Raw genomic sequence first — 27,291 nt, forward strand, 5'->3', positions numbered from 1 at the left:
GCACAATGAAACAAATAAGTTATCCTACTGTGTGTTACAGAGGCACCAAGTCCACCCATGAAACTTGGAGTAGCAAATGTTACCAAAGACAGTATAACACTTGCTTGGACAAGACCAGAGTATGATGGTGGTAGCAGAGTCACTGGTTACCTCATTGATGCCGTGGAGAAGGGACAAACCAAGTGGGTGAAGTGTGCCACTGTGAAGACCATGACTCACACCATCAAGAGTCTGAGGGAAGGGGTTGAGTACTTCTTCAGGGTCCGTGCTGAGAACCATGCTGGACTCAGTGAACCTAAGGAGATGATTGTTCCAGTTATTGTCAAGGAAATCCTTGGTACTATTTTCAGCTTTACTACATTTTCATATTAGCCAAAAATAATGAGCATGAATGCTGTGTTTACATGTATTTAAATAGATATTTCTTAAAGAGTCATTGTATCTGTTAAGAGTGAATTGTAGTCTTGGTTTTAAGATTAATTTACTTCATACTGTCTTTATTTTTCAACAGAGGCTCCAGAGTTTGACTTAAAGAACTACCCCAAGAATACAGTTTATGTGAGAGCAGGTGCCAACCTGACCTTTGAAATTCCCCTCACTGGCAAGCCCATGCCAAAGGTGGCTATGTCCAAAAACAATGTTGTCATCAAGGGATCCAAGAGGCTTCTGACAGAAGTAACTCCAGACAGTTTAGTCATCACCCTAAATGAAAGCATTACAAGTGATGCTGGCAAGTATGAAATCACTGCTTCCAATGCAGGAGGTACGACCAAGATCTACATGATCTTTGTTGTGTTGGACAGACCTGGGCCTCCTGTTGGTCCAGTCCAGATAGGAGAGGTTGGAGAGACCACAGTATGTCTGAAATGGGATATTCCAGAATATGAGGGTGGCAGTCCAGTGACCAATTACATTGTTCTAAAACGTGAAACCAGCACTCCTTCTTGGGCAGAGGTGTCAACAAGCATTGCCAGAAGCTCCATCAAGGTGACTAAGCTAACCAAGGGAGAGGAGTATCAGTTTAGAATCAAGGCCGAGAATCGCTACGGTGTCAGTGACCACATTGACAGCAAACCAGTCATGATAAAGCTTCCATACAGTAAGTCATCGTATTTTTGATGGTTTTTCCTCAGTTGGTCTCCTTGTGACAACTCTATAAGATGACTGATAAAATTTCCTTAAGTAACACTCAAATGCTATGTTTTTACAGCCATTCCTGGACCTCCATCCACACCATGGATTAGCTTTGTTTCTAGAGAGAGCCTGACAGTCTGCTGGAATGAGCCAGTTAATGATGGTGGAAATCTTGTAACTGGATATCACGTTCAGATGAAAGAAAGGAGTAGTATCCTCTGGCAGAAGGTCAATAAGACGGCAATCCCAGGAAATCAGTGGCGTACCACCAACATCTGCCCCGGCCTCATCTATGAATTCAAGGTGGCTGCTGAAAATGCTGCCGGCATTGGAAAGTTGAGCAAGACCTCTGAAGAAGTGCTTGCTATTGATGCTTGTGGTAGGTTATTTGTTTTTTAACACCACCACTTGTAATGTAGGGCAACTTTTAGCTTTTAAAGAAAGACATTCAGTTACAATAAGATCTAAAGGTCTCACCTCTCAAGCGTTTTTTACTTCATGTTTATTATTTTCTTCAGATGCTTAGAAATAAAAAGATTGTTTTAAGTTTTCTCAAAAATCCTTTGGTTATAAAATAGTGTTTTGTTTAAACAAAAAGCCTTCTGTGATTGTGGTTTTAGGAAAGACATCCTTAAATATTGTGTGAGCTCATTGTTAAGCAGCTCTTTACTGTTGTGTAAGTAACCTTTGATCTTTCCCACTTTAATGTTACAGAGCCCCCAGCAAATGTCCGAATCACAGAAGTCACCAAGAACTCAGTCAGCCTGGTCTGGATGAAGCCTCCATTTGATGGTGGCAGCAAGATCACTGGATACAGTTTGGAGAGGAGAGAAGCTCCCAGTGGCAGATGGGTGAAGGCCAACTTTACAAATATCATTGAGCTGGGCTTCACCGTATCTGGACTGAACAAGGATGAGTCTTATGAGTTCAGAGTGTATGCCAAGAATGCTGTTGGGTCTGTCAGCAACCCATCTCTCATCGCTGGCCCGGTCACATGTGTTGATGCATGTGGTGAGCTACTAATTCCCATTCATAGATTTTAAGTCTTTACTTTTATGATTTAAATTCATGTACTTCATAAAATTAATTCTGATTTCCCACAGGCGCCCCAGCCATTGATCTTCCTCCTGAGTATCTGGATGTAGTTCAGTACAAGTCCGGGTCTTCAGTCAAGCTCAGAGTAGGGATCATTGCTAAGCCTCTGCCAACCATTGAGTGGTTGAAGGATGGAAACGAGCTGGTAGCAACCTCCACTGTGTCTGTGGAAAGCACAACGGACTTCTCTGCTGTTCTGATCAAGGATGCAACTCGCCTTGCCACAGGCTCATATGAGATCAAGATCAAGAATGTTCTGGGATCAGCATCAGCAACCATCCGGATTGAAATCCTCGGTATTTAGAATTCTGAAATCTTTATCAATTTTAATTGATATCGTCTCGTCATGAATCCATAATATTGTAAATTGGTTCCACTAGCTGTATTTAATGTTAATGTGTTTTCTTTTACTCTCTCTTAGACAAACCTGGACCCCCTACTGGCATTATAAACTTCAACTCCATCACAGCAGAGAAAATCATCTTCAGCTGGGAACCTGTGCCCGAGTCTGACCAGGGAGGATCCAAGGTGACCCACTACATTGTTGAGAGGCGTGAAACCAGCCGAGTGGTCTGGTCAACAGTGTCAGATAAGCACGAGCAAACACACATCACCGTGGGCAAGCTGTTGCGTGGAAATGAGTATGTCTTCCGCGTGAGAGGTGTTAACAAGTTTGGAGTTGGAGAACCTCTGGAGTCAGAGCCTGTTGTTGCAAAGAATGCCTTCGGTAAGTTTTCAGGAATTATTCTGCATATTTCTTCTTTGTTATTACACATATTTCTCATAAGGATTGCCTCTCATTATCGCAATGTCTTTTTCTAAAGTAACTCCTGGCCAGCCTCGTACTCCTGAGGTGAACACGATCACCAAGTCCACCATGTTGGTGGAATGGGACAAGCCAGGTGTAGACGGAGGTAGCACCGTGACTGGCTACTACCTGGAAAGAAGAGACAAAAAGAGCTTGCGTTGGATAAAAGTTTATAAAGATCCTGTCACTGACGTCAAAAAGAGCGTTTACCACCTGACAGAAGGAAATGAGTACCAATATCGTGTCTGTGCCATTAACAAAGCTGGTGAGGGGCCATTCTCCGATGCATCAGACTACTATAAGGCTGCTGACCCAGTTGGTAAGAAATCTTACATTTAAAGATTTAAAAAAGAAAAAGAAAACGACAGAGATCAATGTGCGCCCCCACCTAACAAATATTTATTCTATTCGCAGATCCACCCGATGAGCCTTGCAAGCTGAAGGTGGTGGACTCCACCAAGACCTCCATCACCTTGGGCTGGTCAGAACCAGAATGGGATGGAGGCAGCGAGGTCATCAGCTATATGGTGGAAAAGCTTGTTGAAGGAGAGGAAGAATGGGCCATGATTACTTCTAAGGGAGAGGTCAAGACAACAGAGTACACAGTTCACAGTCTGAAACCAGATGTAAACTACTTCTTCAGAGTCTCTGCTGTCAACTGTGCTGGCCGTGGAGAACCACTGGAGATGACTGAACCTGTGCAGGCCAAAGATATCCTCGGTGAGTTGAAAAAATATTGAAAATATATTGAATTTACAGTATGTTCTCACTTTGCTCACATCAAGAAGTCTGGTTAACATTGTATATTTTCCATAATGTTTACAGAGGAGGCCCAGATTGACTCAGATGTTGCCATGAGAACTCACTACATTGTGAAGGCGGGCAAGGATGTGGAGCTGTCTGTTCCTCTGAAAGGCCGACCTGCCCCCACTGCTTCCTGGAGCAAGGGAGAAGAATGCATAGATCGTGATCCCAAATATGAGTTCCATCACTCAGACACAACCACAGTGCTTGTCATGCGTGAAGTGACTCGACTTGACACTGGAAAGTACAATGTCAAAATAGAAAATGGTGTGGGAGAGCCTAAGATACTGACACTATCTGTGAAGGTCCAGGATAGCCCAGCTCAGTGCAGGAACCTGGTCCTGAAGGAGGTGACCCGTGGAAAGGTCACTCTCTGCTGGGAGCCTCCACTCTTGGATGGTGGTGCTGAGATCACAAACTACATTGTTGAGAAGAGGGACTCCTCCAAGAGATCATTTTCTGCTGTGACAAACAAATGCACAGAAACAACGTACACCATCGAAGATCTCTCCGAAAAGACATCCTTTTTCTTCCGTGTCTTAGCAGAGAATGAGAATGGCACCGGTGATCCATGTGAAACACATGAGCCCGTAAAGGCCACAGAGACTCCAGGACCAGTCAAGGAAGTCTCCATGAAAGATTCATCGAAGGACTCTGTCACTCTGCAGTGGCTGAAGCCTGATTATGATGGTGGCAGTATCATCTCTGACTACGTTATTGAGAAGAAGCTGAAGGATGAGGAGTGGGCATTGGGAGGAACCAGCAGAGTGTGTGAATTTGAAGTCAAGAAACTCAAAGAGTACTCTGAAGTGTTCTTCAGAGTTGCAGCCAGGAATGACAAGGGACAGGGTGACTTTGTTGAGACTGGGCCTATCAAGGTCGTTGACTACATTATCACCCCTGAGGCAGATCTGAGTGATTACCCAGGCAGCAGCATCAATGTTCGCCTCGGTCATAATGTGCACATCGAGTTGCCATACAAAGGCAAACCAAGACCTGCTATTCTGTGGTTGAAGGACAGCCTGCCTCTGAAGGAAAGTGATCAGGTGCGCTTCAAGACAACACAAAACAAAGCCACTCTAATGATTAAGAATGTGAAGAAGGAGAATGAGGGTAAATACACTTTGACCCTTGACAACAAAGTCAACAGGAAGTCATTCCATATCCATCTCATCACTCTTGGACCACCATCAAAGCCTGTCGGACCCATCCGCCTGGATGAAGTGAGAGCCGAGAGCATCATGATCTCCTGGGACGAACCCAACGATGATGGTGGTGGAGACATCACCTGCTACAGTGTTGAAAAACGCGACACCGCCCAGAATATCTGGAAGATGGCCTGCTCTAGTGTAGAGGGTACTCAGTTCAAGGTCCCCAATTTGATCAAGGGGGTCCAATACCAGTTCAAAGTGTGTGCTGAAAACAGGTATGGTGTCAGTGAGCCTCTGATCTCACAGATGGTTATTGCCAAGCACCAGTTCAGGCCTCCAGGCCCACCAGGCAAACCTTTTGTATACAATGTTACCAATGATGGCATGACGATCCAGTGGGAGAAGCCCATCTATGACGGTGGAACCCCCATCCAGGGATACCACGTGGAGAAGAACGAAAAGAACAGCATCATGTGGCAGAAGGTGAACACCGTGCTGATCAAAGAAACTGATTTCAGGATTCTGGAACTTATTGAAGGCCTTGAGTACTCCTTCAGAGTCTACGCTCAGAACGATGCTGGTTTCAGCCGAATGAGTGATGAGAGCAAGCCAACAATGGCCGTCAGTCCTGTTGGTAAGTTCTGATTCTGATTCCCTTTCTCTTTACTAAATGTTGGAAATGTATGTTTAGCATAACAGTGTGTGTTTTAAAGCCTAACGAACGTCTTATATCTTTCAGATCCTCCTGGACAGCCTGACTACATTGATGTGACCAGTGACTCCATCACACTGAAATGGGATGCACCCAAACGTGATGGCGGTAGCAAGATTACCAGCTATAACATTGAAAAACGTCAAGGACATGGCCGTTGGTTCAAGGGCAACCTGACTGATGTACATGATTGTCAGTATACCGTCACAGGCTTGGCAACAAATGAACGCTACGAGTTCAGAGTCATTGCAAGGAATGCTATTGGTGTGGTCAGTCCCCCATCCAACTCCTCTGGCTTGATTGTAGTCAGAAGTGAAAATGGTGAGTAACAACAGGAAGGAAGGTTATGATATTAAATAATCATAACTAATGTTACAGAAACTTGTTCCCTTATTGCTCTGTAATGCTGCACATCGTATGATTGTTTCATGTTTCTTTTAACCAGCTCCTCCAAATATTGAGTTTGGCCCAGAGTACTTTGAGGGTTTGACAGTCAAAGCAGGAGACAACATCAGGCTGAAGGTGACCATCACCGGGCGCCCTGTTCCCAAGGTCGTCTGGTACAGAGATGATGTGCAGGTTACGAAAAAGATGATGGACATCATCACCGTTCCTGGATCCAGCACTCTGTTTGTCAGGGATGCCGATCGTACACATCGTGGCCTCTACACTATAGAAGCTATCAATGGATCTGGATCCAAGAAGGAGAACATTCTTGTCCAAGTCCAAGGTACGCAGTAAACACAGCTGAACTTACTATTCAACTATGTATTTCATTGTTCCTTAAACTTAAATCTTAAATATCTATGTAATGTAGACACACCTGGGGAGCCAGTAGGACCCATCATCTTCAGCCATATCTCAGAGGGGAAGTGTACTCTGTCTTGGAACCCACCGGAGAACGACGGCTGTTCTGAGATTTCACATTACATCATTGAGAAACGAGAAACTGCCAAAATCTCCTGGGCCCTGGTGTCAGATGAGTGTGAGGAGTGTACTTTCAATGCATCCAAGCTCATCAAGACCAACGAGTACCAATTCAGGGTCTCTGCTGTTAACAAGTTTGGTGTTGGCAGACCTGTGGAATCCAGCCCAATCATTGCACAGATGCAATACAGTAAGGCGTTTTTGAAAAAAAAAAAATGGTTACAACAAAAGATTTAGATTGCAACATTATCTGTACTTAATGAATTGCAATTAATTTATCAAACATTTTTCTCCCAGCAACTCCTGATTCTCCAGGAACTCCTGATGCCACTGAGGTGACAGGAGAGAGCATCACTCTGTCCTGGAGTCCTCCAACATCTGACGGAGGAAACCCCATTCAGTACTACATCCTGGAGAAACGAGAGAAGAAAACTCTCCGGTTCTACAAGGTGGTAACCAAAAAGCCCATTATCGAATGTGCTCACAAGGTCCTCAACCTGACAGAGGATGTTGAATACGAGTTCCGTGTCATGGCTGTCAATGACGCCGGCGTTGGTGCTCCGAGCAACGTCTCTCTACCTATCAGCGCTACAGAACCAAAAGATATTCCATGTGCTCCATCTGTGGTCTGTGTGTCAGACTCCACCAACACCTCCATTAGTTTGGAATGGACCAAGCCTATGGACGACGGAGGCATGGAGGTCCTTGGCTACATCATTGAGATGGTGAAAGGACAAGAGACTGAATGGAAGAGAGTAAATGAGGAGCTTGTGGCAGAAACAAATTACGTGGTGAAGGGTCTACAGGCGGAAGCTGAGTACACGTTCCGCGTTGCAGCTGTCAATCATGTGGGTAGAGGCGAAGAAAAAGAGATTCCAGAACCTGCTCAGGCTGTGGACAGGTTAACGCCACCACAGGTGGATATCGATGCCACCTTCAAGCAGACACATATCGTCAAAGCTGGAGGACCAGTGTGCTTGGGTGTCCATTTCAGAGGAAAGCCCATTCCTGCTGCCACCTGGGTGAAGGAGGAGGGAGAGCTGGGCGGGATGTCAGAGATCATAACCACTGATGGTTACAGCTCTCTTAGCATTGAAAGCTGCTCCAGAAGTGACACAGGCAAATACACTGTTAACCTGCAGAATGCCAGTGGCAGCAAGGCCATTACATTTGTGGTAAAGGTGATGGACACTCCTGGGTCACCCCAGGCTGTAGCTTTCAAGGAGGTCTCCAGAGGCTCAGTAACACTTATCTGGGAGCCTCCTCTCAATGATGGAGGCGCTCGTATTCACCATTATGTTGTTGAGAGGCGTGAGGCTACCCGCCGCACTTGGCAGCAATCTGGTGGCAAGTGTACACAGCACATCCTAAAGATCCAAGACCTGCTGGAGGGAGTGCCATACTTCTTCAGAGTCTCAGCGGAGAACCAGCATGGTGTGGGTGAGCCGTTTGAGCTGACTGAGCCTATCACTGCCACGGCAGAGCCAGCATCTCCCAAAAGACTGGACATTCTCGACACCACAGACAGCTCTGTTTTACTGGGCTGGACGAAGCCTGAGCACGATGGCGGCAGTCGCATCCAGTGTTACGTCATTGAGGCCAGGCCAAAGGGTACGGATAAATGGATCGTGGTCGGCAACACCAAGAATCTCACCTATTCTATGGAAAAGCTCAACAAGGGTGATGAGTACGACATTCGTGTGAAGGCTAAGAATGAAGCTGGTTACAGCAAGCCCAAGGCGACTTTGGCTGCTGTGCTGGTCAAAGAGCCTCACATCGAACCTGCTGCTGACCTCAGCGAGATAACCAACCAACTCATCACATGCAGGTCTGGAAGCACCTTCACTATTGATGTTCCCATCAGTGGTAGACCTACTCCTAAAGTCACCTGGAAGCTGGAGGAGATGAGGCTAAAGAACACGGACAGAGTCAACATCAAAGTAACTAAGGACAGAGTGAGTATCTCAGTCAAAGAGGCCATGAGAGGAGATGGTGGTAAATACTACCTCACTCTGGAGAATGTGGCAGGAACCAGGACATTTGCCATTGAAGTTAATGTCACAGGCAGACCCAGTGCTCCAACTGGACCCATTGAAATTTCATCCATCACGTCTGAGTCTTGCGTCATTAACTGGGAACCACCAGAGGACGATGGTGGCACTGACATCACTAACTACATCGTGGAGAAGCGTGAATCTGGTTCCACGGCCTGGCAGCTGATTAACTCCAGCGTGAAGCGCACCTCTCTCCATGTCAGTCACCTGACCAAATACATGCAGTACACATTCAGAGTTTCTGCTGAGAACAGATTCGGTGTGAGCAAGTTTACTGAGTCTGAGACCATCGTTGCAGAGCATCCCTTCAGTAAGTGCAACTCCTTTAACCTCTGCTGTCACGTGTTTCTGTTTCACTTGCATTCAAATAATGTGAATAATTAATAGAAGATAATATGTTTCAAACTGATGTTATTGTAACAACAATCTTATTTTTAATCACAGCACCCCCAGGCCCTCCAACAAGACCCTCAGTCTTTAATGTCACAGCAAACACAATTACCATGAAATGGGAAGAGCCCTACCATGATGGTGGAAGCAAGGTGACAGGCTACTGGATTGAGAAGAAGGAGAGGAACAACATCTTGTGGGTGAGGGAGAATAAAATCCCATGCTTCGAGTGCTACTACAAGGTGGAAGGTCTGGTTGAAGGCCTGGAGTACCAGTTCAGGGTTTATGCCATGAACAGTGCTGGAATGGGCAAAGCCAGCGAGGCCTCCAAGGGAGCAGTTGCTCAAAACCCAGTTGGTGAGTTTTGATACAGTTTAGAATTTAAAAGTTTAGAAGAATCCATAGAATTCTTCTATGGAACATTCAGTTGAACAAATGTCTGACAAACACTTTTGTTCTTGTGATTAGATCCACCAAGTAAGCCCGAAGTCACAAATGTTACAAGAACTACCGTCTCCCTGAAATGGTCAGCCCCACTGAATGACGGTGGCAGTCCAATTGTGGGCTACATCATCGAGCGTAAGCCATATACTCTGACTGGTGAGGGCCGATGGCTCAAGTGTAACTACACCAATGTGACCGACAATTTCTACACCGTCACTGCGCTGGGAGAGGGAGAGCCCTACGAGTTCAGAGTTATTGCCAAGAATTCCAGCCAGGTGTTCAGCTTACCCTCCAATTCCACCGGCTCTGTCCAGTGCAAGACTGACTTTGGTAAGACTCACGTCCACGGTACCATACTCACCCTGTGTGTCACATTTTGTGACAGGACAGCAGATGAAACGGTTGTGCTTTTGTTATATACTGTATCAGTTTTGGCAACAAATGGAAGCTTTCACGTGGCCTGGGAATATGAATATTTGACCATTTTAGCAAAGTTTGATGAGTATGTCATTTGTATCCACAGAGCCTCCAAAGGCCCAGCTGGACAGCAAACTCCTGTCTGAAACCGTAATGGTCAGAGCTGGTTCAGACCTGGTTCTGGATGCTGCAGTAGGAGGAAGACCTGACCCCAAGGCCTCCTGGTCCAAGGGCAACAGGGAACTGGAACTCTGTGAAAAATATCACCTGCAGTACACCTCCACCAAAGCTATGGCCATCATCAAATTCTGTGACAGAGATGACACTGGAAAATATATCCTGACAGTCAGGAATGTTAGTGGAACCAAGACTGCTGAGGTCAATGTCAAAGTGCTTGGTAAGTGACTTTTTTAAAACATTTGATTTATCGCCATTCCAGATGACATCTGAGGTGTTGATTTATGCAAAGTGACTTAGCATGAGCTAAGTCTCATAAGCTAATGCCTACCGATGTGCAACACACTTATTGTAAGTCGCTTTGGATAAAAGCGTCTGCAAAATGACCGTAATGTAATGTAATGTAATGTAATGTAATGTAATGAGCTCACTTCTTTTCCAGACACACCTGGAGTGTGTGAAGGCAGCATCGAGATCAGCAAAATAACAGAGGAGTCGTGCACTCTGAGCTGGAAGCCTCCTCTTGAGGACGGCGGCGACGAGATCACTCACTACCTCGTAGAGAGGCGTGACACCAACAGACTGAACTGGGTCATCATGGATGCAGAGTGCAAGGAGCTGACCTGCAACATCACCAGGCTGTTCAAGAACACCGAGTACTTGTTCAGAGTCCGGGGAGTCAACAAATACGGCACTGGAGTTTACCTCCAATCAGAGCCAATGGTGGCCAGAAACACATTCAGTAAGTATAAGAAAAAGTTATATTATTGTGAAAAAACACAAACTGTTTTCCAAACAAGAAAGATGTGAGACATGGTAACACAACTTTTTAAGAAAAAGACGTGACACATGATACTTCTAAACTCCTTACACTCAATACTCTTCTTCATCTTTACTTCAGCTGTGCCCACTCCTCCTGGAGCTCCAGAAATCCTGGTATCAGGGAAGGACTTTGCCACTATTGAGTGGCTGAAACCAGAGAGTGATGGTGGCAGCCCATTGATCCATTACCTGGTGGAAAGACATGAGAAAAAGAGCGCCCGCTGGGTAAAGGTGAACAGGGATGGGGCTCATCTGGACACCACTCTGAAGGTGTCTGGTTTGACCGAAGGCAACGTCTACCAGTTCAGAGTGACGGCCATCAACAAGGCTGGAGAGAGCGAGCCCAGCGAGCTCTCTCTGTATGTCGTTTGCAGAGTGCCAACATGTAAGTCGGGTTGTCTGATACCTCTAAAGATCTGAAAAGATTGGATCTGTTCAGATCAGGTCTGTGTTCTCTGGAGATTGATGGTATCTGTTATCTGTGAATCCTTTATAACATCATTGATCTTTTGTCATATTCTCTCAGGCACCCCAGCTCCTCCTTCCATCCCTCGTATCACCGACACTCACGCCGACAGCATCAGTCTCGCCTGGTCTCGACCCGTGGAGGATGGAGGAGCCGACGTGATCGGCTACATCCTGGAGATGCAGGAAGCCGGAGCAGAAGAATGGAAGAAAGCCCATGAAAAGACCCTGCGTACTGCAGAGTACGTAGTGGCTGGACTTTCTGCAGGCAAGAAGTACTGCTTCAGAGTAGCCGGCATCAACGTCAACGGTACCGGAGACTTCAGTGAACCATGTGCTGAGACAGAGCCAGTGGAGAGAATTGGTAAGCACATTAAAGGACGGTAAAAACTTTTTTAAATGTCTGACTCTGACAGTAACTGTTGTTACGCCTCAACAACAAACATTGCAGAACACGTTTATTCCTTCTGTTCTAACAGAAACTCCTGATTTCGAGCTCCACGATGACCTGAAGAAGACGATCTGCCTGCGTGCCGGCGGCTCCCTCCGTCTCTTTGTCAACGTCACCGGTCGCCCTGCTCCTGCCATCACTTGGAGCAAGCCTGGTGTCGACCTCCAAAACAGAGGCTTCATAGAGGTCACCAGCACATCCACCACCCTCATCATCGATAAGGTCCACCGCTACGATGCTGGCAAGTACACGCTGGTGGCTGAGAACTCTGCTGGGAAACAGGAAGTCAACATTCTGGTCAAGGTGTACGGTGAGTCAATGAGAATGGAATTGATGAGAATATGTAGAAAGATTTTCCAAATCAAGCCAGTTCTACAGTTGCATTTACTGTGATTAATGAGAAAGTTTCTTTCTGCTTTTGACAAGAATGTATTCTTCTTCTTAGATACTCCTGGACCAACTGGGCCAATCAAGATCAAAGAGCTTTTGAAAGACTCTGCCATCATCTCCTGGGAAGCCCCGACTGTGGATGGCGGGGCTCCCGTCAACAACTTCATCATCGAGAGGCGTGAGGCCTCCATGAGAGCCTACAAGACGGTTACATCCAAGTGCAATAAAACATCCTACAAGATCGATGGCCTGATGGAGGGCATGATGTATTACTTCCGTGTCCTCCCTGAAAACATTTACGGTATTGGTGAGCCCTGCGAGACTCCGGACGTCATCCTGGTGTGTGAAGTCCCGCTGCCGCCGCACAAGCTGGAGGTGATCGATGTCACCAAGACCACGGTCACTCTGGGCTGGGAAAAGCCCGAGCACGATGGCGGCAGTCGACTGACCGGCTACGTCATCGAAGCTTGCAAGTTCGGCACCGATAAGTGGATGAAGGTGGCTACGCTGAAACTCACCGACTTTGAGCACACCATCGAGAAGCTGAATGAGAAAGAGCAGTACTTGTTTAGAATTAAAGCCATCAACAGCAGAGGAGCCAGCGAGCCCAAAGAGCTTGTTTCTGCCGTCACTGTACAGGAACAGAGAGGTAACACATAATGTCACTACCTGTAGAAACATACGGATTATATGCATTCAGATGGCTTGCCTTAAGTTCAAGCAAAATTTAAATAAATCTTCTAACAGCATCACAGCTCAGTTCACAGTCTTTGCCAAATGTTGATGTAAAGTGTAGTTGAATGTCCGTTGTTTCTTCTTCCAGTGTTGCCTGTGGTGGACTTCTCCAGTATTCCTCAGAAGGTTGTCAATGTCCTGGCGGGTAAGACCCTGGAACTGGACCTGCCTCTCATCGGAAGACCTCCTCCCGTCTGCTCCTGGTACTTCAGCGACAACAAGTTGAAAGTCACAGAACGTGTCAAGATCAAGACTACCGGCAAGTTCTCCAAGCTGACTGTGTCTGACACGACCATCGACGACACTGGTGACTACACCCTGGAGGTGAAGAATGTTGTTGGTGTCATCACTGAGGTCATCAAAGTCATCATTCTCTGTAAGAAACCATCCCTCTTTTAAAAAAACTATTTTCATATCTAGATTGACTGTATTTCAAATTGTCGATACCATGAGGATTATTCAGTCTCATTAACATTCGCCTCTTTGTGAATGAAGCTGACCGTTAGATCCTTCAGAACAAACTGACCATCATTCCTGTCACTCCACTTTTACCAGCTAAGCCTGACGAACCAACGGGACCCTTCAGGTTTGATGAGATCGATGCCACCACTGTCACCTGCAGCTGGGATCCTCCACCCAGAGACGGCGGAGCTCCCATCAGTGGCTATGCGGTGGAGCAGCGTGATGCTCACAGACCTGGTTGGGTACCTGTCTGTGACTCAGTTAGCCGACCGACATTCAAGTTTGAGAACCTCATTGAAGGAGACGAGTATGTCTTCCGTGCAGCTGCCACAAACCAATTTGGCACTGGAGAGTTCCTGCAGTCTGAGATTGTCACATGCAAGAGCTTAAAGAGTAAGACCTTTGGTTTCAGTTCAGATCATAAATCCCATATTATCATCCAGCAGAGTGATAACATAGTTTGCTCCCCCCACAGATGTGCCTGGACCTCCTGGCCGTCCAATCATCTTTGATGTATCACGTGATGGCATGACAGTGGCCTGGGAACCACCAGAGGAAGATGGTGGTCTTGAGGTTTCTGGATACATCATTGAGCGCAAAGAAGTCAGGTCTGACCGATGGGTGCGTGCCAATAAGAACCCTGTGACCATGACCAGGTACAGGTCAACCGAGCTGATTGAGGGTCTGGAGTATGAACACAGAATCACTGCCATCAACACCAGAGGACAAAGCAAACCAAGTCTGCCATCCAAACCAGCTGTGGCAACAGATCCCATTGGTAAAAGAAAACTTTTATCGACAGATTATGCAATCTGTTTAAGTAGCAGCCTTAATTGAACGAAGGAAATGAACGAATTGGATTATTTTATGAATAATTATGATTACAATTAATTGAATTCCAATTGGCTTGAATTGGACTTTATTATTTAAGTGCCTTGAGATGACATTTGTTGTATTTGGCGCTATATAAATAAAAATGAATTGAATTGAATTGAATTAATTGCTGACATGTCATTTTTTCCTGTGCAGATCCACCTGGCTGTCCTCAGAACCCGAGGATCACAGATACGACCAAGTCCTCTGTGTCGCTTGCTTGGAGTCCACCTGACGATGAAGGCGATGCCAGGGTGGATGGTTATCTGATTGAGATGCAGAAGGTAGGCACCATGGCCTGGATCAAGTGTAACACCACGCCATCGCTGATCTGTGAGTACACACTGACCAAGATGCCACAAGGAGAGGAGTTCAAATTCCGTGTGATGGCCTGCAATGCTGGTGGCTCTGGAGAGCCTGCTGAAGTACCTGGAACAGTCACTGTAACAGAGATGCTGGGTAAGTACCCACAATTACACCTGTACAAAAATCAATGATAAATCAGTGATTTAATCTGAATCTTACTGTTGAAACATCATTGTTTTCCAGAATCTCCTGACTATGAGCTGGAGCTGAAATACAAAGATGTGTATGTGGTACGCTATGGAGGAGTGGTTAGACTCTCCATACCCATCAAAGGTAAACCTCGACCAACCTGCAAATGGTCCAAGGATGGCAGTGCGGTCTCCACCAACGCTATGATTGCCTCCACTGAGGATTCCAGTGAGCTTGTGATTAAGGGAGCAGAGAGGAGTGACTCTGGTGTGTATGACCTCCTGCTGGAGAATGCGGTTGGAAAGAAGAAAGCCCAAATAAAGGTGAAGGTCATCGGCCGCCCAAGTGCTCCAGAGGGACCAGTGGTCTTTGAGGAGATCCAAGCCAACTCTGTCAAGGTGTCTTGGAAGGCACCCACGGATGATGGAGGCTCAGAGATCCTTGGTTACATCGTAGAAAGGCGCGAGGCAGCCAGAAACGCCTGGTACACCGTGGACTCTAGAGTGACTGAAACTCAGCTCGTTGTTAAAGGACTGAGGGAGGGAACAGAGTACCACTTCAAGGTCACAGCTGAAAACTCGTTTGGTGTTAGTGCTTCTCTGAAGTCTGAGCAGCCACTGGTACCCAAGACTCCTCTCTGTAAGTATTAACTTGAGTTTTAACACAAACATTGTCTCTGAAAGCATGAAATCATTCAGATATGCCTGACAAATGTGATCTGTTTCTCAAACCAGGTCCCCCCGAGCCTTCCAGCACCCCACCAGAGATCATGGACGTCACCAAGAGCTCAGTGGCACTGGCCTGGTCCAGACCAAAGGATGATGGCGGTTCTGCCATCACAGGCTATTTTGTTGAGTACAAAGTGGTGTCTGCTGAGACGTGGTCCCGCCACAACCACAAGATAACTTCCACCATGTTTACTCTGCCTGGACTCACCCCTGATACCGAGTACCAGTTCCGCATTGTTGCTGTTAATGACATCGGCGAGAGCGCGGCTGGTCCTGCATCTGACCCTGTCACATGCAAAGATCCATTTGGTGAGTGTTATCTCCTCCCAGAACTTAAGTTTTGATAACATCACCGTAATAACTATAATAGATAGAATTTCAATGGATAAGATACCACCAACCAAACCAAATCTCATCTTCAATGTCATCGATCAAGACAGCTTCCAGTAGTAGAGCCTTTAGCTCAGAGTAACTGAAGATAGTAAATAGAAAAACCACACTGACTTGACTTTCTTTGTGTTTCTGTCCCTCAGACAAGCCCAGCCAGCCAGGTGAGATCGACACAGTGAACGTGAGTAACAACTCTATCGCCATCCGTTGGCAACCGCCAGAGTGTGATGGTGGAAAGGAGGTCCTGGGCTACTGGGTGGAGTACAGAAAGTCTATCGAGAGCACATGGAAGAAGTGCAACAAGCAGAGGTTGAAGGAAAAGGAATTCACCATGAGAGGACTGGCTGAGGCCGCAGAATACGAGTTCAGGGTGTTTGCTGAGAACGAGACGGGAATGAGCCGCCCTCGTAGAACGGCCACATGCATCAAGACCAAACTGAGTGGTGAGTACACTCAAAATCCCAGTGAGAAAAGTATTGGACAAACATTTACTCAACTTGGTTCCCCAGATTGGCTTTATTGTGAAACTTTACGAAATATAAAAGGTTTTTATGCGTTTCACTAATGCACCTTCCTGTTTTTCATCTCCAGTTGAAAGTCAACCAAGCCTGAGGAAGGAAATGGATGAAGTAACAGCCAAGCTTGGCCAGCCTGCTGTCATGAAGTGCCAGATTATCGGCAGACCCGTTCCAGAAATAAAGTGGTATCATGCCGGCCAGGAGATTGTTGAGTCTCGTAAGTACGAGATGAGCTCTGATGGCCGCAACCACTCTCTGTCTATCATGACAGACCAGCAGGAAGATGAGGGTGAATACACCTGCAAGGCCATTAATGATGCAGGAGAAGCCGAGACAACAGGGGTTCTGGTGCTGGAGGCTCCCTCATCCTTCCACCCTGATTACCCACTGAAGGAAACCTACCATGCTGGACTGGGAACGACTCTGCGCATTCACGCCGTTTACATCGGTCGTCCTGAGCCAAAGATCATGTGGCTGCATGGGGCCAAGACGTTGGAGAATACAGAGGAGATTAGCATTGAGACCACTGAGCACTACACACACCTGGTCATCAAGAATGTCCAGCGTAGAGTACATGGAGGAAAATACAGGATCAGACTGCACAACCACTTTGGCAGGGCAGACGCTGCATTCAATGTTGAAATCTATGGTATGTCGTGTAAATGTCTTGCTTTGAATGCATCAGCACATTCATTTGTAAAGGTAATATTATTAGATATGTAGATGATAACAAATGATATCTTTGTTCCCAGACAAACCTGATATACCACAGGGTCCCATTGTCCTGGATGCCCTCCTTAAGAACTCTGTCATCATTAGCTGGAAGCCTCCCAAAGACGATGGAGGCTGTATGATCACCAACTATATTGTTGAGAAGCGTGAGGACAAGGAGGGCACCGAGTGGGAACTGGTGTCTTCATCCATTAACAGCACTTCTTGCCGTGTGCCCAACCTCATTGACAGCGCTGGATACTTCTTCCGTGTGTACGCCCAGAATCGCTATGGTAACAGCGAACCACTGGAACTCACCTCCCCTATTCTGATCAAGAGTCAACTTGGTAAGCGATGTTGAATTATGTTTCAGATTAAATCCTTTAAAAATGAACATCCTACAACCTTAGCATAGAGGAGTTACCCAGGTACACTGCGAAAGTGCTGACTATGGCTTTATTTTTACATTTCCGTGCCTGCAGAGAAACCATCACCACCTGTTTCACCGGTTGTTTCTGGAATCACAAAGAACTCCTGTGTGGTTTCCTGGAAACCTCCACTCAGCGATGGAGGATCCAAGATCAAGAGCTATTGCCTTGAGGAGAAACACCAGCGGGATAAGAAGGAATGGACCGAATGGACTCCGGTAACCACAGATGAGATCAAACAGACGGTGTTCTCCGCTAAGCGCCTGACTGAGGCTGTCCAGTACATCTTCCGTGTGAAGTGTGAGAACCTTGGAGGACAAAGTGACTACAGCGAGGAGACTACTCCCATCGTTCCTGCAACAGCCGTTGACGTGCGCGCTCCTGCCTTTAAGGAGGAGCTGAGAAACATGAGTGTCAAGTACAAAAGCAATGCTACACTGGTCTGCAAGATCACAGGACAACCCAAGCCTGTGATTAAATGGTTCAGAAGAGGAAAGGAGATCCAATCTGATGGAAAGAAGATCAAGATTCAGGAGTTTAAGGGTGGATACCACCAGCTGGTCATCACTGAGGCTGATGAGGAAGACTCTACTGTTTATCAGATCAGAGCTACCAACCAGGGTGGCTCCATCTGCGCTACAATCTCTCTGGATGTTGAAGGTAAGCTTACAAATACTTAATTTCTCCAGTAAATAAATGTTTAAGTTTAAATAAAACATAACCACTCATTCAAAATATTTCTCTCATTTCTAGTCCCTGCCAAGATCAACCTTCCAAAGAACCTGAAGGATAAGGAAGCCATACCCGCCCTTCGTGGGGAGGTGGTCAATATCAAGATTCCTTTCAGTGGAAAACCAGATCCCGTCATCACATGGCAGAAGGGACAAGATCTCATTGACAGCAATGGACACTACCAAGTCATTGTCACTAGATCCTTCACTTCGTTGGTGTTCACAAGTGGAGTGGATAAGAAAGATGCTGGTTTCTACATCGTCTGTGCCAAGAACAGGTTTGGTATTGACCAGCAAACAGTTGAGCTGGATGTAGCCGATGTACCTGATCCACCACGTGGGGTCAAAGCCAGCGATGTCTCCAGAGACTCTGTCAGTCTGAACTGGGTGGCTCCAGCAAATGATGGTGGCAGCAAGGTTATAAGCTACATCATTGAGAAGTGCCCCACGACAGCTGAGCGGTGGGAGCGTGTGGCCCAGTCGCGGGACACCCGCTACACCGTTATTAACCTGTTTGGAGGAACAAGCTATCAGTTCAGAGTCATTGCTGAGAACAAGTTTGGACAAAGTGCCCCGTCTGAGACCAGTGGACCGATCATGACCAAAGAGGACAAATCTCGAGTTCTACTCTATGACAGGGAGGTTGACGATACTGGACGTGTCCCCAAGGGCAAAGCCCAACACTCCGATTCCAAGAATCTGCACAACAAATATGCCATTGCAGAGGAACTGGGCAGAGGTCAGTTTGGCATTGTCCACCGCTGTGTGGACATCAGCTCTGAGAAGACTTACATGGCTAAATTTGTCAAAGTGAGAGGTGCTGATCAGGCGATAATCAAGAAGGAAATTGTAACACTGAATCTGGCCAAACACACAAACTTCCTACTCCTTCACGCATCGTTCGACAGCCCTGAAGAGTTAGTGATGATCTATGACTTCATCTCAGGCGCTGACATCTTTGAGCGTCTCAGTACAGCTGAGTTTGAGCTGAACGAGCGTGAGATCGTTAACTACATCAGGCAAGTGTGCTCGGCTCTGGAGTTTCTGCATTCCCAAAGCTACGGACACTTTGATATCAGACCTGAGAACATTGTGTACACAACCAGAACCAGCTCTAATGTGAAGATTATTGAGTTGGGACAGTCCAGACACCTGACTCCAGGAGACCAGATCAAGATTCAGTATACCACTGCAGAGTACGCGGCCCCTGAGATCCACCAGTGTGACATGGTTAGCACTGTCACAGACATGTGGTCACTTGGTGTCCTAGCCTATGTACTTCTCAGTGGACTCAATCCATTCACAGCTGAAACCAACCAGCAGATGATCGATAACATCTCCAACGCAACCTACAGCTATGATGACGATTCTTTCAAGCAGGTCAGCGTAGAAGCCTTAGACTTCACAGACCGCTTGATGACAAAGGAACGAAAGCACCGTATGACTTCAGCTGAGGCTCTGGTGCATCCTTGGCTCACAAAATCTGCTGAAGAGATCAGTGCCAGAGCGATCCCAACCGGAAGGCACAAGAGGTACTACCAGACAATGGTAAGGAAGGAGTGGACTACTGTGGTCTCTGCTGCCCGTGTGGCCAGTGGTGGCTCCATCAGGTCCCAGCGGGGGGTCTTTGTCGCCAAGGTGAAGATCGCTCCATTCGAACACGGTCCTCTGGCTGGCCAGATCAGCCATACAGTGGTGCACGAGGGAGACAATGTGAAGTTCGTCTGCCACATTGACAACTATGATAGCACCACCGAAGTCACATGGTATTACGGTGTCAGGCAGCTTGAGGCTGGAGCCAAATATGAAATCGAATATGAAGATGGTCTGGCTGTGATTACTATAAACAAGGTCACAAGAGCAGATGATGGCACCTACAGATGCAAGGTTGTGAATGAGTACGGTGAAGATAGTGCCTACGCAGAGCTGTTTATCAGTGGGGTCAGATCTTACCGCGACTTCTTCACCACTCGTGTGGTCAAGAGGACGAAGCGCAGAGTCGACACTGCCAGAATGCTTCAGAAGCCGCCGGAGTTCACTCTCCCTCTGGTCAACAGCACAGCTTATATCGGTGAGGATGTGCGCTTTGGTGTCACCATCACTGTTCACCCTGAGCCTCGTGTCATCTGGCACAAATCTGGACAAAAGTTCCTCCCTGGACAAGATGACAAGAAGTACACTTTCATCAGTGACAAGGGTCTGTACCAGCTCATTATCCACAACCTGGAGAAGGAGGATGATGCCGAGTACAGTGTTGTGGCCCGTAACAGGTACGGTGATGACAGCTGCAAGGCTCGCCTCACTGTCGTTCCTCGACCCAAACCGGCAGACCTCACCCTGAGGCCCATGTTCAAACGGCTGCTTGCAAATGTTGAGTGCAGGGAGGGTCAGAACGTCCGCTTTGAGATTAGAGTTTCCGGTCATCCAACACTGAAGTGGGAGAAGGACGGCACACCTTTAGCTTTTGGGCCATCCATTGAGGTTGTTCACGAGGGTCTGGATTACTTCATTCTTCACGTGAGAGACACTCTGCCTGTGGACTCTGGAATATACAGAGTTACAGCTACTAACTCAGCTGGATCTGCCAGCTGCCAGGCAACCCTTAAAGTAGAGCGCTCCACTCATGTAAAGAAGGAATATGAGCCCAGTGATAAAGAGAAGAAAAAACTATCTGGACAGGAGGAATTGGACAAAAAGGTTAGGCTGTATCAGATTTTGTCAGACACTGTTGTTACACCTCTACCACCTGCAGCAGTGCAGGCTGTCAGGGAGGCCGCCACCATGTTCAAACCTGCTGTGACCACCAAGAAGGGCGAGAAGACGGAAGCTGAGCTACAGAAAGAAAAAGAGGAGAGGAAGAAGCGGGCGGATGAGAAGAGGCTGCGCATGCCTTACGTCGTCCCGACTCCTCGCGTCATTAACCCGGCGGTTCTTGAAGAGGATGTGGAAATAAAACACTTCCAGCCAATGTCTGACATGAAATGGTACAAGAAGCTTCGGGATCAGTATGAGTTTCCGGAGCCGATGGATAAAATCAGCCAGAAGAGGATGAAGCGTATCCGCCTCTCCAGGTGGGAACAGTTCTATGAGGTGCCTATCAGGATCAAGGAACAGTATAAGCCTAAGTGGCGCTTCGCGGCCACGACTCAGGATGACCTGGAGACCGTGCGGCCTGCCAGGCATCGCACTCCTTCCCCTGAGCTCGAGGCTTACCGCAGGATCAGGAGGAGGTCTCTGGGTGACCTCTCAGATGAGGAGCTGCTGCTACCCGTGGATGAGTACCTGTCCATGAAGAGGACAGAGGAGGAGAGGCTTCACCTGGAGGAGGAGCTGGAGCTCGGTTACTCTGCTTCTCCACCCAGCCTCAGCCCAGTTCGCTTCGAGCTGTCTGCTTTACGTCCTTCGTCCCCGAGAAGGGCCTACAGCGACGATGAAGAGGGAGAAGAGATCCAGAGATACGACTCCTATAGGATTCCATCCAAATTTGAGGCCGGCCCGACCTTTGTTGATCTCCGCCAGCGTCACGATAAGGCCACGTACAGACCTCCGAGACAGAAGCAGAGGGTGTACGAAGAGAGAGAAGATCAGGAGCTGCTGCGCCCGCACACAACCACTCAGAGGATCTCCTCTTACAAGAGTCAACTCAAACGCATGGAGTTTGAGGACAAGACGCGAACCTCGAAAAAGGAAACTTCTGTTACCGTTTCAACACTATCTGAGGCCACTGAATCTGAGCATCTGACAGCTTTTACCTCAGAATATATCCCTAAACCCATCAAGAAGCTCCCTCCACCTGAACCCCTGAGAAGGAAGTCTCCAGAGAAGGCTTTGAAAACAGATGTTACTCTTCCTAAAGTGGACTTTATGTCCAGGTATGAGGAGAGGAAGCAGGCTCTCAGATCAGAGAGGAGATCCGTGGAGAAGAAGGTTGAGGTGGTGACACAGGCTCCCTTCAGCCTCGACCACGCCCCGCGTATTACCATCAGGATGCGGTCTCACCGCGTACCCTACGGCTGCAACACAAAGTTCATCCTGAACATCCAAGCCAAACCTGAGCCGGAGGTTCAGTGGTTCCACAACGGAAAAGAGATTCACCAGAGCAGCAAATACCGCATCAGCAACATCAGTGGAGTTCTGACTCTGCAGATCATCAGATGTGTGACTGAAGACTCTGGTACCTACCGCGTGGTCTGCAAGAACGCTAAAGGAGAGACTTCTGACTACGCCACACTGGATGTAGCAGGAGAGGAATACGCTGCTTTCTCATCGCTGCGCGCAGAAGAGGAAGAGGAGCCTCCGTCTGCTTATCTGCCGGAGATGACCCGAACAGAGGTCTACCACGTTTCATCTTCTAAAACCACTGTGAGGGAAGCTGTCACTGAAACTGTGATGGAGACCACCACCGTGGTCGAGTCGGCTGTCGCTGAGCGAGTGGAAAAGCCAAGTGCTCCTGCCGCTATTCTGACCAAACCACGATCTTTGACTGTGGAAGAGGGAGAAAATGCCAGGTTTGAGTGTGATGTGGATGGTGAACCAGCTCCCTCCATCACCTGGCTGCACGAAGGAGCAGGTATTGCTCCGACTGCCCGTCACCACATCGTCTCCACTCAGTACAACTCCAGCTTTGAAATTTCTGCCGTTGAGATGTCAGACGAAGGCAGCTACACGCTGGAAGTGGAAAACGCTGGAGGAAAACAAGAAGCCCATTTCACCCTCACGATCCGCAAGTCTGAGTCAAAGGAGAAAGTCGCTGCCAGAGTAACTTCTCCAGAGGCAAAATCTCCTCTTCCCAAGACCCCTGAGCCAGTAAAGTCACCCCAGAGAGTCAAGTCTCCAGTCTCACCAACCCCAAAGTCCCCAACGCCAAAGTCTCCTGCACCAAAGTCCCCAACGCCAAAGTCCCCAACGCCAAAGTCTCCTGCACCAAAGTCCCCAACGCCAAAGTCCCCAACGCCAAAGTCCCCAACGCCAGCATCTCCATCACCAAAGTCCCCTACTCCCAAATCCCCAACTCCATCTGAAAGGGTGATGTCTCCAATCAAGTCACCAAAGAGAGTGATGTCACCAACTCTTGAAAAGAAGCCGTCCTTCTCGGCCGGGCTGAGTGACGTCACTGCAGCCTCCGACTCTATCGTCAAGCTGTCGGTGAAGGCGGCAGGAGAGCCCAAACCTACCATCTCCTGGACGAAGGATGGAAAGGTATGTTTAGATACTCAAACCACTCGAGAATTCATTCTGCCTTTTCAAATAAAAAACAGAAATGAGTTGTAACACAGTCATATTTTGTTGATCGACAGGTTCTGTCTCAGGGTGGAAAGTATGAAATATTTGAGGATTACGGCTCAGCTCATCTAGAGATCTATGAATCTGAGGTCTCTGATGGTGGAGTGTACAAGTGTACTGCTTCCAACAACGCTGGAACAGTGTCAACAACCTGCAGAGTCGCCATACAAGGTAAGACCGCAGCTGGTTGTGCAAGCAACAGTACAAACTTTGTGTTTCCTGCCATAAACACTGACATTTATTTCTGCTCCAGACTTAAAGAGCCTTCAAACCAAAGCTGTAATCTCAGAAGAAGTCCTGAAAAAGGAAATGCTCCATGAGGAAGTCTTCTCCTCTGTAAAGGAGGTGAAATCCTCCCAGAAGTCGGTCACAGATGGCCAGTCTCCATACTTCCTGGTTCAGCCCAGGTCCCAGAACGTTAATGAGGGACAGAATGTTAAATTCACCTGTGAGATCGCAGGAGAGCCTTCCCCTGAAGTGGAGTGGCTGAAAGACAACATAACTGTAAGTCTTTTTCTTTCCATTTCAAGTTATCAGTCTGTAAATCAAAGCAAGCCAATTTAAAACTGTCCTTCTGCAGATTTGTGTCACATCCAACATTCGACTGAGTCGCTCTAAGAACGTGTACACTCTGGAGATATGTGAAGCCACTGTTGTAGACTGTGGGAAATACACAATAACAGCCAGGAATCAGTTTGGACAGTGCTCAGCGACATCATCCCTGAACGTGCTCAGTAAGTCACCTCGCACTGCTCCTTCATATGCAGAAAAGCACTTTATTGGCTTGTATACTAAACTTTGTGATGCCAAACGAGACTTGGATTCCTTCAGCACAACATTAAGTTGTTTTGAAGTGGAATCCAAGGCACTAGGACAACCCCAGCTTACACTCCCTGTCTGCATACATTGTGTTGTACTCGTGCGCACTATATTCTGAGCCAAGTGCCTGTCATTTGCATTCTCGCAGCTCTGGTTGAGGAACCAACCAAAATGATTATTGTGGATCACAGAGCTGCTACTGGTGCTGCTGTGAGCATGCAGAAAGGTTTTTCGGCCTCATCGGTTCAAATGGAAGCCACCTCCATGCAGGCCGGCAGCTACGGCAGCAGCTCCAGCTCTGCTGTTGGCGAATTTTCATTTGAGAGCATGTCTGCAACTAGCATGTCTGCCATGATGGCTGGGTCAATGGTTTCCATGAGCTCCAGCAGCCAAATGATGGAAATGTCTGCCCACTCGCATGTTGAGGCCTCCTCCTCCTCCTCCTCCTCCTCACTGAGCGCCTTCACCACTGGAGTTAAAAGAGGTGAGGTTGTGGAAGATGGTTGAATGTGCATGTAAACTCAGAGAAATAGGAAGGGCTCCTTGATTTCCTGAGTTTAAAGCTGGAATGTGAAGGTAAAAGTGTTGTATGTTTTTTTGAGACAAGTATCAGATCCATCAGACCAATCAGACCAATCATACCAACCAGACCAATCAGATCAGTTAGATCAATCAGATCAGTCAGACCAATCAGACCAATCAGATCAGTCAGATCAATCAGATCAGTCAGACCAATCAGATCAATCAGACCAATCAGATCAATCAGACCAATAAGATCAATCAGATTGATCTGATTGATCAATCAGATCAATCAGATCAGTCAGACCAATCAGACCAATCAGATCAATCAGACCAATAAGATCAATCAGATCAGTCAGATCAATCAGACCAATCAGATCAATCAGACCAATCAGATCAATCAGACCAATAAGATCAATCAGATCAGTCAGATCAATCAGACCAATCAGATCAATCAGACCAATAAGATCAGACAGACCAATCAGACCAATCAGACCAATCAGATCGATCAGATCGATCAGATCAGACACACGGTTTTGAAGTGTTTCTGAGCTGCTCGTGTCAGATCTGATCAACGATCCGTACATTAAACTAAAGTTTAATTTTCCTGAGAATTGTCCCAGACGTCTCAGCTGTTGAAACCATGATTGAAGGAAGAGAGTCATGACCTTGTTGCTCTGGATCAACAGGCGCTCCACCAAAGATCGAAGCCCTTCCCCAGCATGTCAGCGCTGAGCCGGGGAAGTCCCTGTCCGTGGCAGGCCTGTTCTCAGGAGACCCCGCCCCCTCCGTCCAGTGGGTTCGGTCGGGCCGGACCCTGCCCAACGGGGACGAGCGGTACCGCGTGGAGAACGGCGCCGACCTCTCCACCCTCATGATCTCTGCTGTGAAGGAGGACGACGCCGGAGCGTACACCCTCCGACTGTCCAACGAGCTCGGCTCCGACTCTGCAACCGTCAACGTTCACATTCGGTCTATGTAAAAACAAGCAAAATGTTAATTTATGTCCCCTGTTTCCCTCATCCGACACTTTTTATTTAGTGAATTAGCAACAAGAATCTTACTTGATAAAGATCTGGATTTCTGTTCTTGTAAATATGAACTATTTTTGTACCAAACTTGACATTAATTTATGCCAAACTAGACTAAAGTCTAAAGTTGTTATAAAATGTGCCATATTGGACAATTATGACTTAGGATGTTTGAACCTCTTTTCTGTGACATGTACATAATGTATATAGCCGAATTTACCGGTTATGGGAAATGTATGCATTGTTATTTATGACAATAATATTAACTGAAACTAAGTGAAACTAAGTGTAGTTTAACAGGAGAAAGTTTCACCAGGAACGAATACCCTGTTAAACAGAGAAACTAAACTCTGTGCCTCAACGAGAAGTTGAAGTCTTAAGATTGCCTCAACAGGTAGAGAGGCTCCCTGTTGATGTTCTGAACCAGAGACAGAAAGACGAAGTTTATTGTTTTGGACACACGTCTGTGCGTGTGGTATTACAATTTCCAAAGAGTTGTACCGTGAGCGTAAGACCCTGACTGCTGTTTGCATCACCCTCATGTAAGCAGCACGAACTGGTCTTGTGCTCAGACCGACCGTGTCACAGCATCACGATTCGATGACCCGCTCAGGGCGCCAGCGGCCTGCGCTCTGAGCGTTTAGATCATTTAATAAAGGGTGCCGCTTCTGCCACGGGACTGCCGGGTTGGCTTTCCAAAGAAACAACTCCTGGCCATATCGGAACGGAAAGTCAGAGTCGGCACTGCTGTGCAGAAGCAGCGCCCTCTCCTGGAGGATAGTTGAGTTTTCGTGTATTTGAGTGTGAGTGTCCGTAGAGTTTTAGTCTTTTCACCTGGTCAGGAGTCGGGGTTTTCTTCATCCACTTCACCGAGTTAATCTCCCGTGAGATGAAAGGCAGTTTTGTTTTATCCTGCACTTTGGTTGTATTGATCTGCTGATGTAGAACTATATTTAATCCTCCTCGAGTTTTATGCATTTCTGATTTAATAAAGCATGATTTCAGCACTACACATTTTCTCTCTCAGTGTTTTGTGTCTTGTGTTTTCAGTTTTTCTTGTGATCTTCTGTGGTGGCATCTATCCAACAGATGATAGTACACCCCTGAAGAGCATGCAGTCATGAAAAGGAGCATAAAGAACTAGAAACTTTCTGAAGAAATGTTGATGGGTGCCAATCTACTGCCTGCCCTATCAACAAACCCTTTAGTTCAGTTAAAGTTGAGTCTCCTGTCACTTATAAACTTTGAATGAGGTCTCTGTGATGTCGTATGGCTGAGTTATGAGTTATTTGCCTCTGCGAGGCCCAAAATTCCCATACAACAGGTC

At 47.1% G+C, this 27,291-nt stretch overlaps 1 protein-coding gene across 34 annotated transcripts in view; it reads left to right on the forward strand.

Annotated features, from left to right (window-relative positions):
• ttn.1 (titin, tandem duplicate 1) overlaps positions 1-26,974 on the forward strand; it is a 210,403-nt gene extending 183,429 nt beyond the window's left edge. For 33 of the 34 annotated variants that reach the window (XM_075480395.1, XM_075480404.1, XM_075480416.1 and 30 more), the window contains 37 exons: positions 41-337; positions 512-1,099; positions 1,211-1,513; positions 1,849-2,145; positions 2,238-2,525; positions 2,651-2,956; positions 3,054-3,356; positions 3,452-3,757; positions 3,863-5,626; positions 5,732-6,025; positions 6,150-6,434; positions 6,522-6,821; positions 6,929-8,995; positions 9,130-9,432; positions 9,544-9,849; positions 10,043-10,333; positions 10,556-10,855; positions 11,015-11,320; positions 11,462-11,764; positions 11,880-12,161; positions 12,297-12,890; positions 13,065-13,352; positions 13,532-13,831; positions 13,914-14,216; positions 14,468-14,770; positions 14,861-15,445; positions 15,541-15,843; positions 16,068-16,367; positions 16,516-17,091; positions 17,195-17,500; positions 17,636-18,241; positions 18,335-23,511; positions 23,610-23,766; positions 23,849-24,099; positions 24,176-24,329; positions 24,563-24,898; positions 25,623-26,974. In XM_075480395.1, the coding sequence (XP_075336510.1) occupies positions 41-337; positions 512-1,099; positions 1,211-1,513; positions 1,849-2,145; positions 2,238-2,525; positions 2,651-2,956; positions 3,054-3,356; positions 3,452-3,757; positions 3,863-5,626; positions 5,732-6,025; positions 6,150-6,434; positions 6,522-6,821; positions 6,929-8,995; positions 9,130-9,432; positions 9,544-9,849; positions 10,043-10,333; positions 10,556-10,855; positions 11,015-11,320; positions 11,462-11,764; positions 11,880-12,161; positions 12,297-12,890; positions 13,065-13,352; positions 13,532-13,831; positions 13,914-14,216; positions 14,468-14,770; positions 14,861-15,445; positions 15,541-15,843; positions 16,068-16,367; positions 16,516-17,091; positions 17,195-17,500; positions 17,636-18,241; positions 18,335-23,511; positions 23,610-23,766; positions 23,849-24,099; positions 24,176-24,329; positions 24,563-24,898; positions 25,623-25,915 (20,321 nt within the window). In that variant the 3' untranslated portion in view covers positions 25,916-26,974. The remainder of the gene's footprint in view (positions 1-40; positions 338-511; positions 1,100-1,210; positions 1,514-1,848; positions 2,146-2,237; positions 2,526-2,650; positions 2,957-3,053; positions 3,357-3,451; positions 3,758-3,862; positions 5,627-5,731; positions 6,026-6,149; positions 6,435-6,521; positions 6,822-6,928; positions 8,996-9,129; positions 9,433-9,543; positions 9,850-10,042; positions 10,334-10,555; positions 10,856-11,014; positions 11,321-11,461; positions 11,765-11,879; positions 12,162-12,296; positions 12,891-13,064; positions 13,353-13,531; positions 13,832-13,913; positions 14,217-14,467; positions 14,771-14,860; positions 15,446-15,540; positions 15,844-16,067; positions 16,368-16,515; positions 17,092-17,194; positions 17,501-17,635; positions 18,242-18,334; positions 23,512-23,609; positions 23,767-23,848; positions 24,100-24,175; positions 24,330-24,562; positions 24,899-25,622) is intronic. The other variant, XM_075480400.1, reaches the window with a different exon arrangement.
• The last annotated feature ends 317 nt before the right edge of the window (positions 26,975-27,291 follow it).

This window comes from Odontesthes bonariensis, chromosome 12 (assembly GCF_027942865.1).
Source record: "Odontesthes bonariensis isolate fOdoBon6 chromosome 12, fOdoBon6.hap1, whole genome shotgun sequence".
Taxonomy (NCBI): Eukaryota; Metazoa; Chordata; class Actinopteri; order Atheriniformes; family Atherinopsidae; genus Odontesthes; species Odontesthes bonariensis.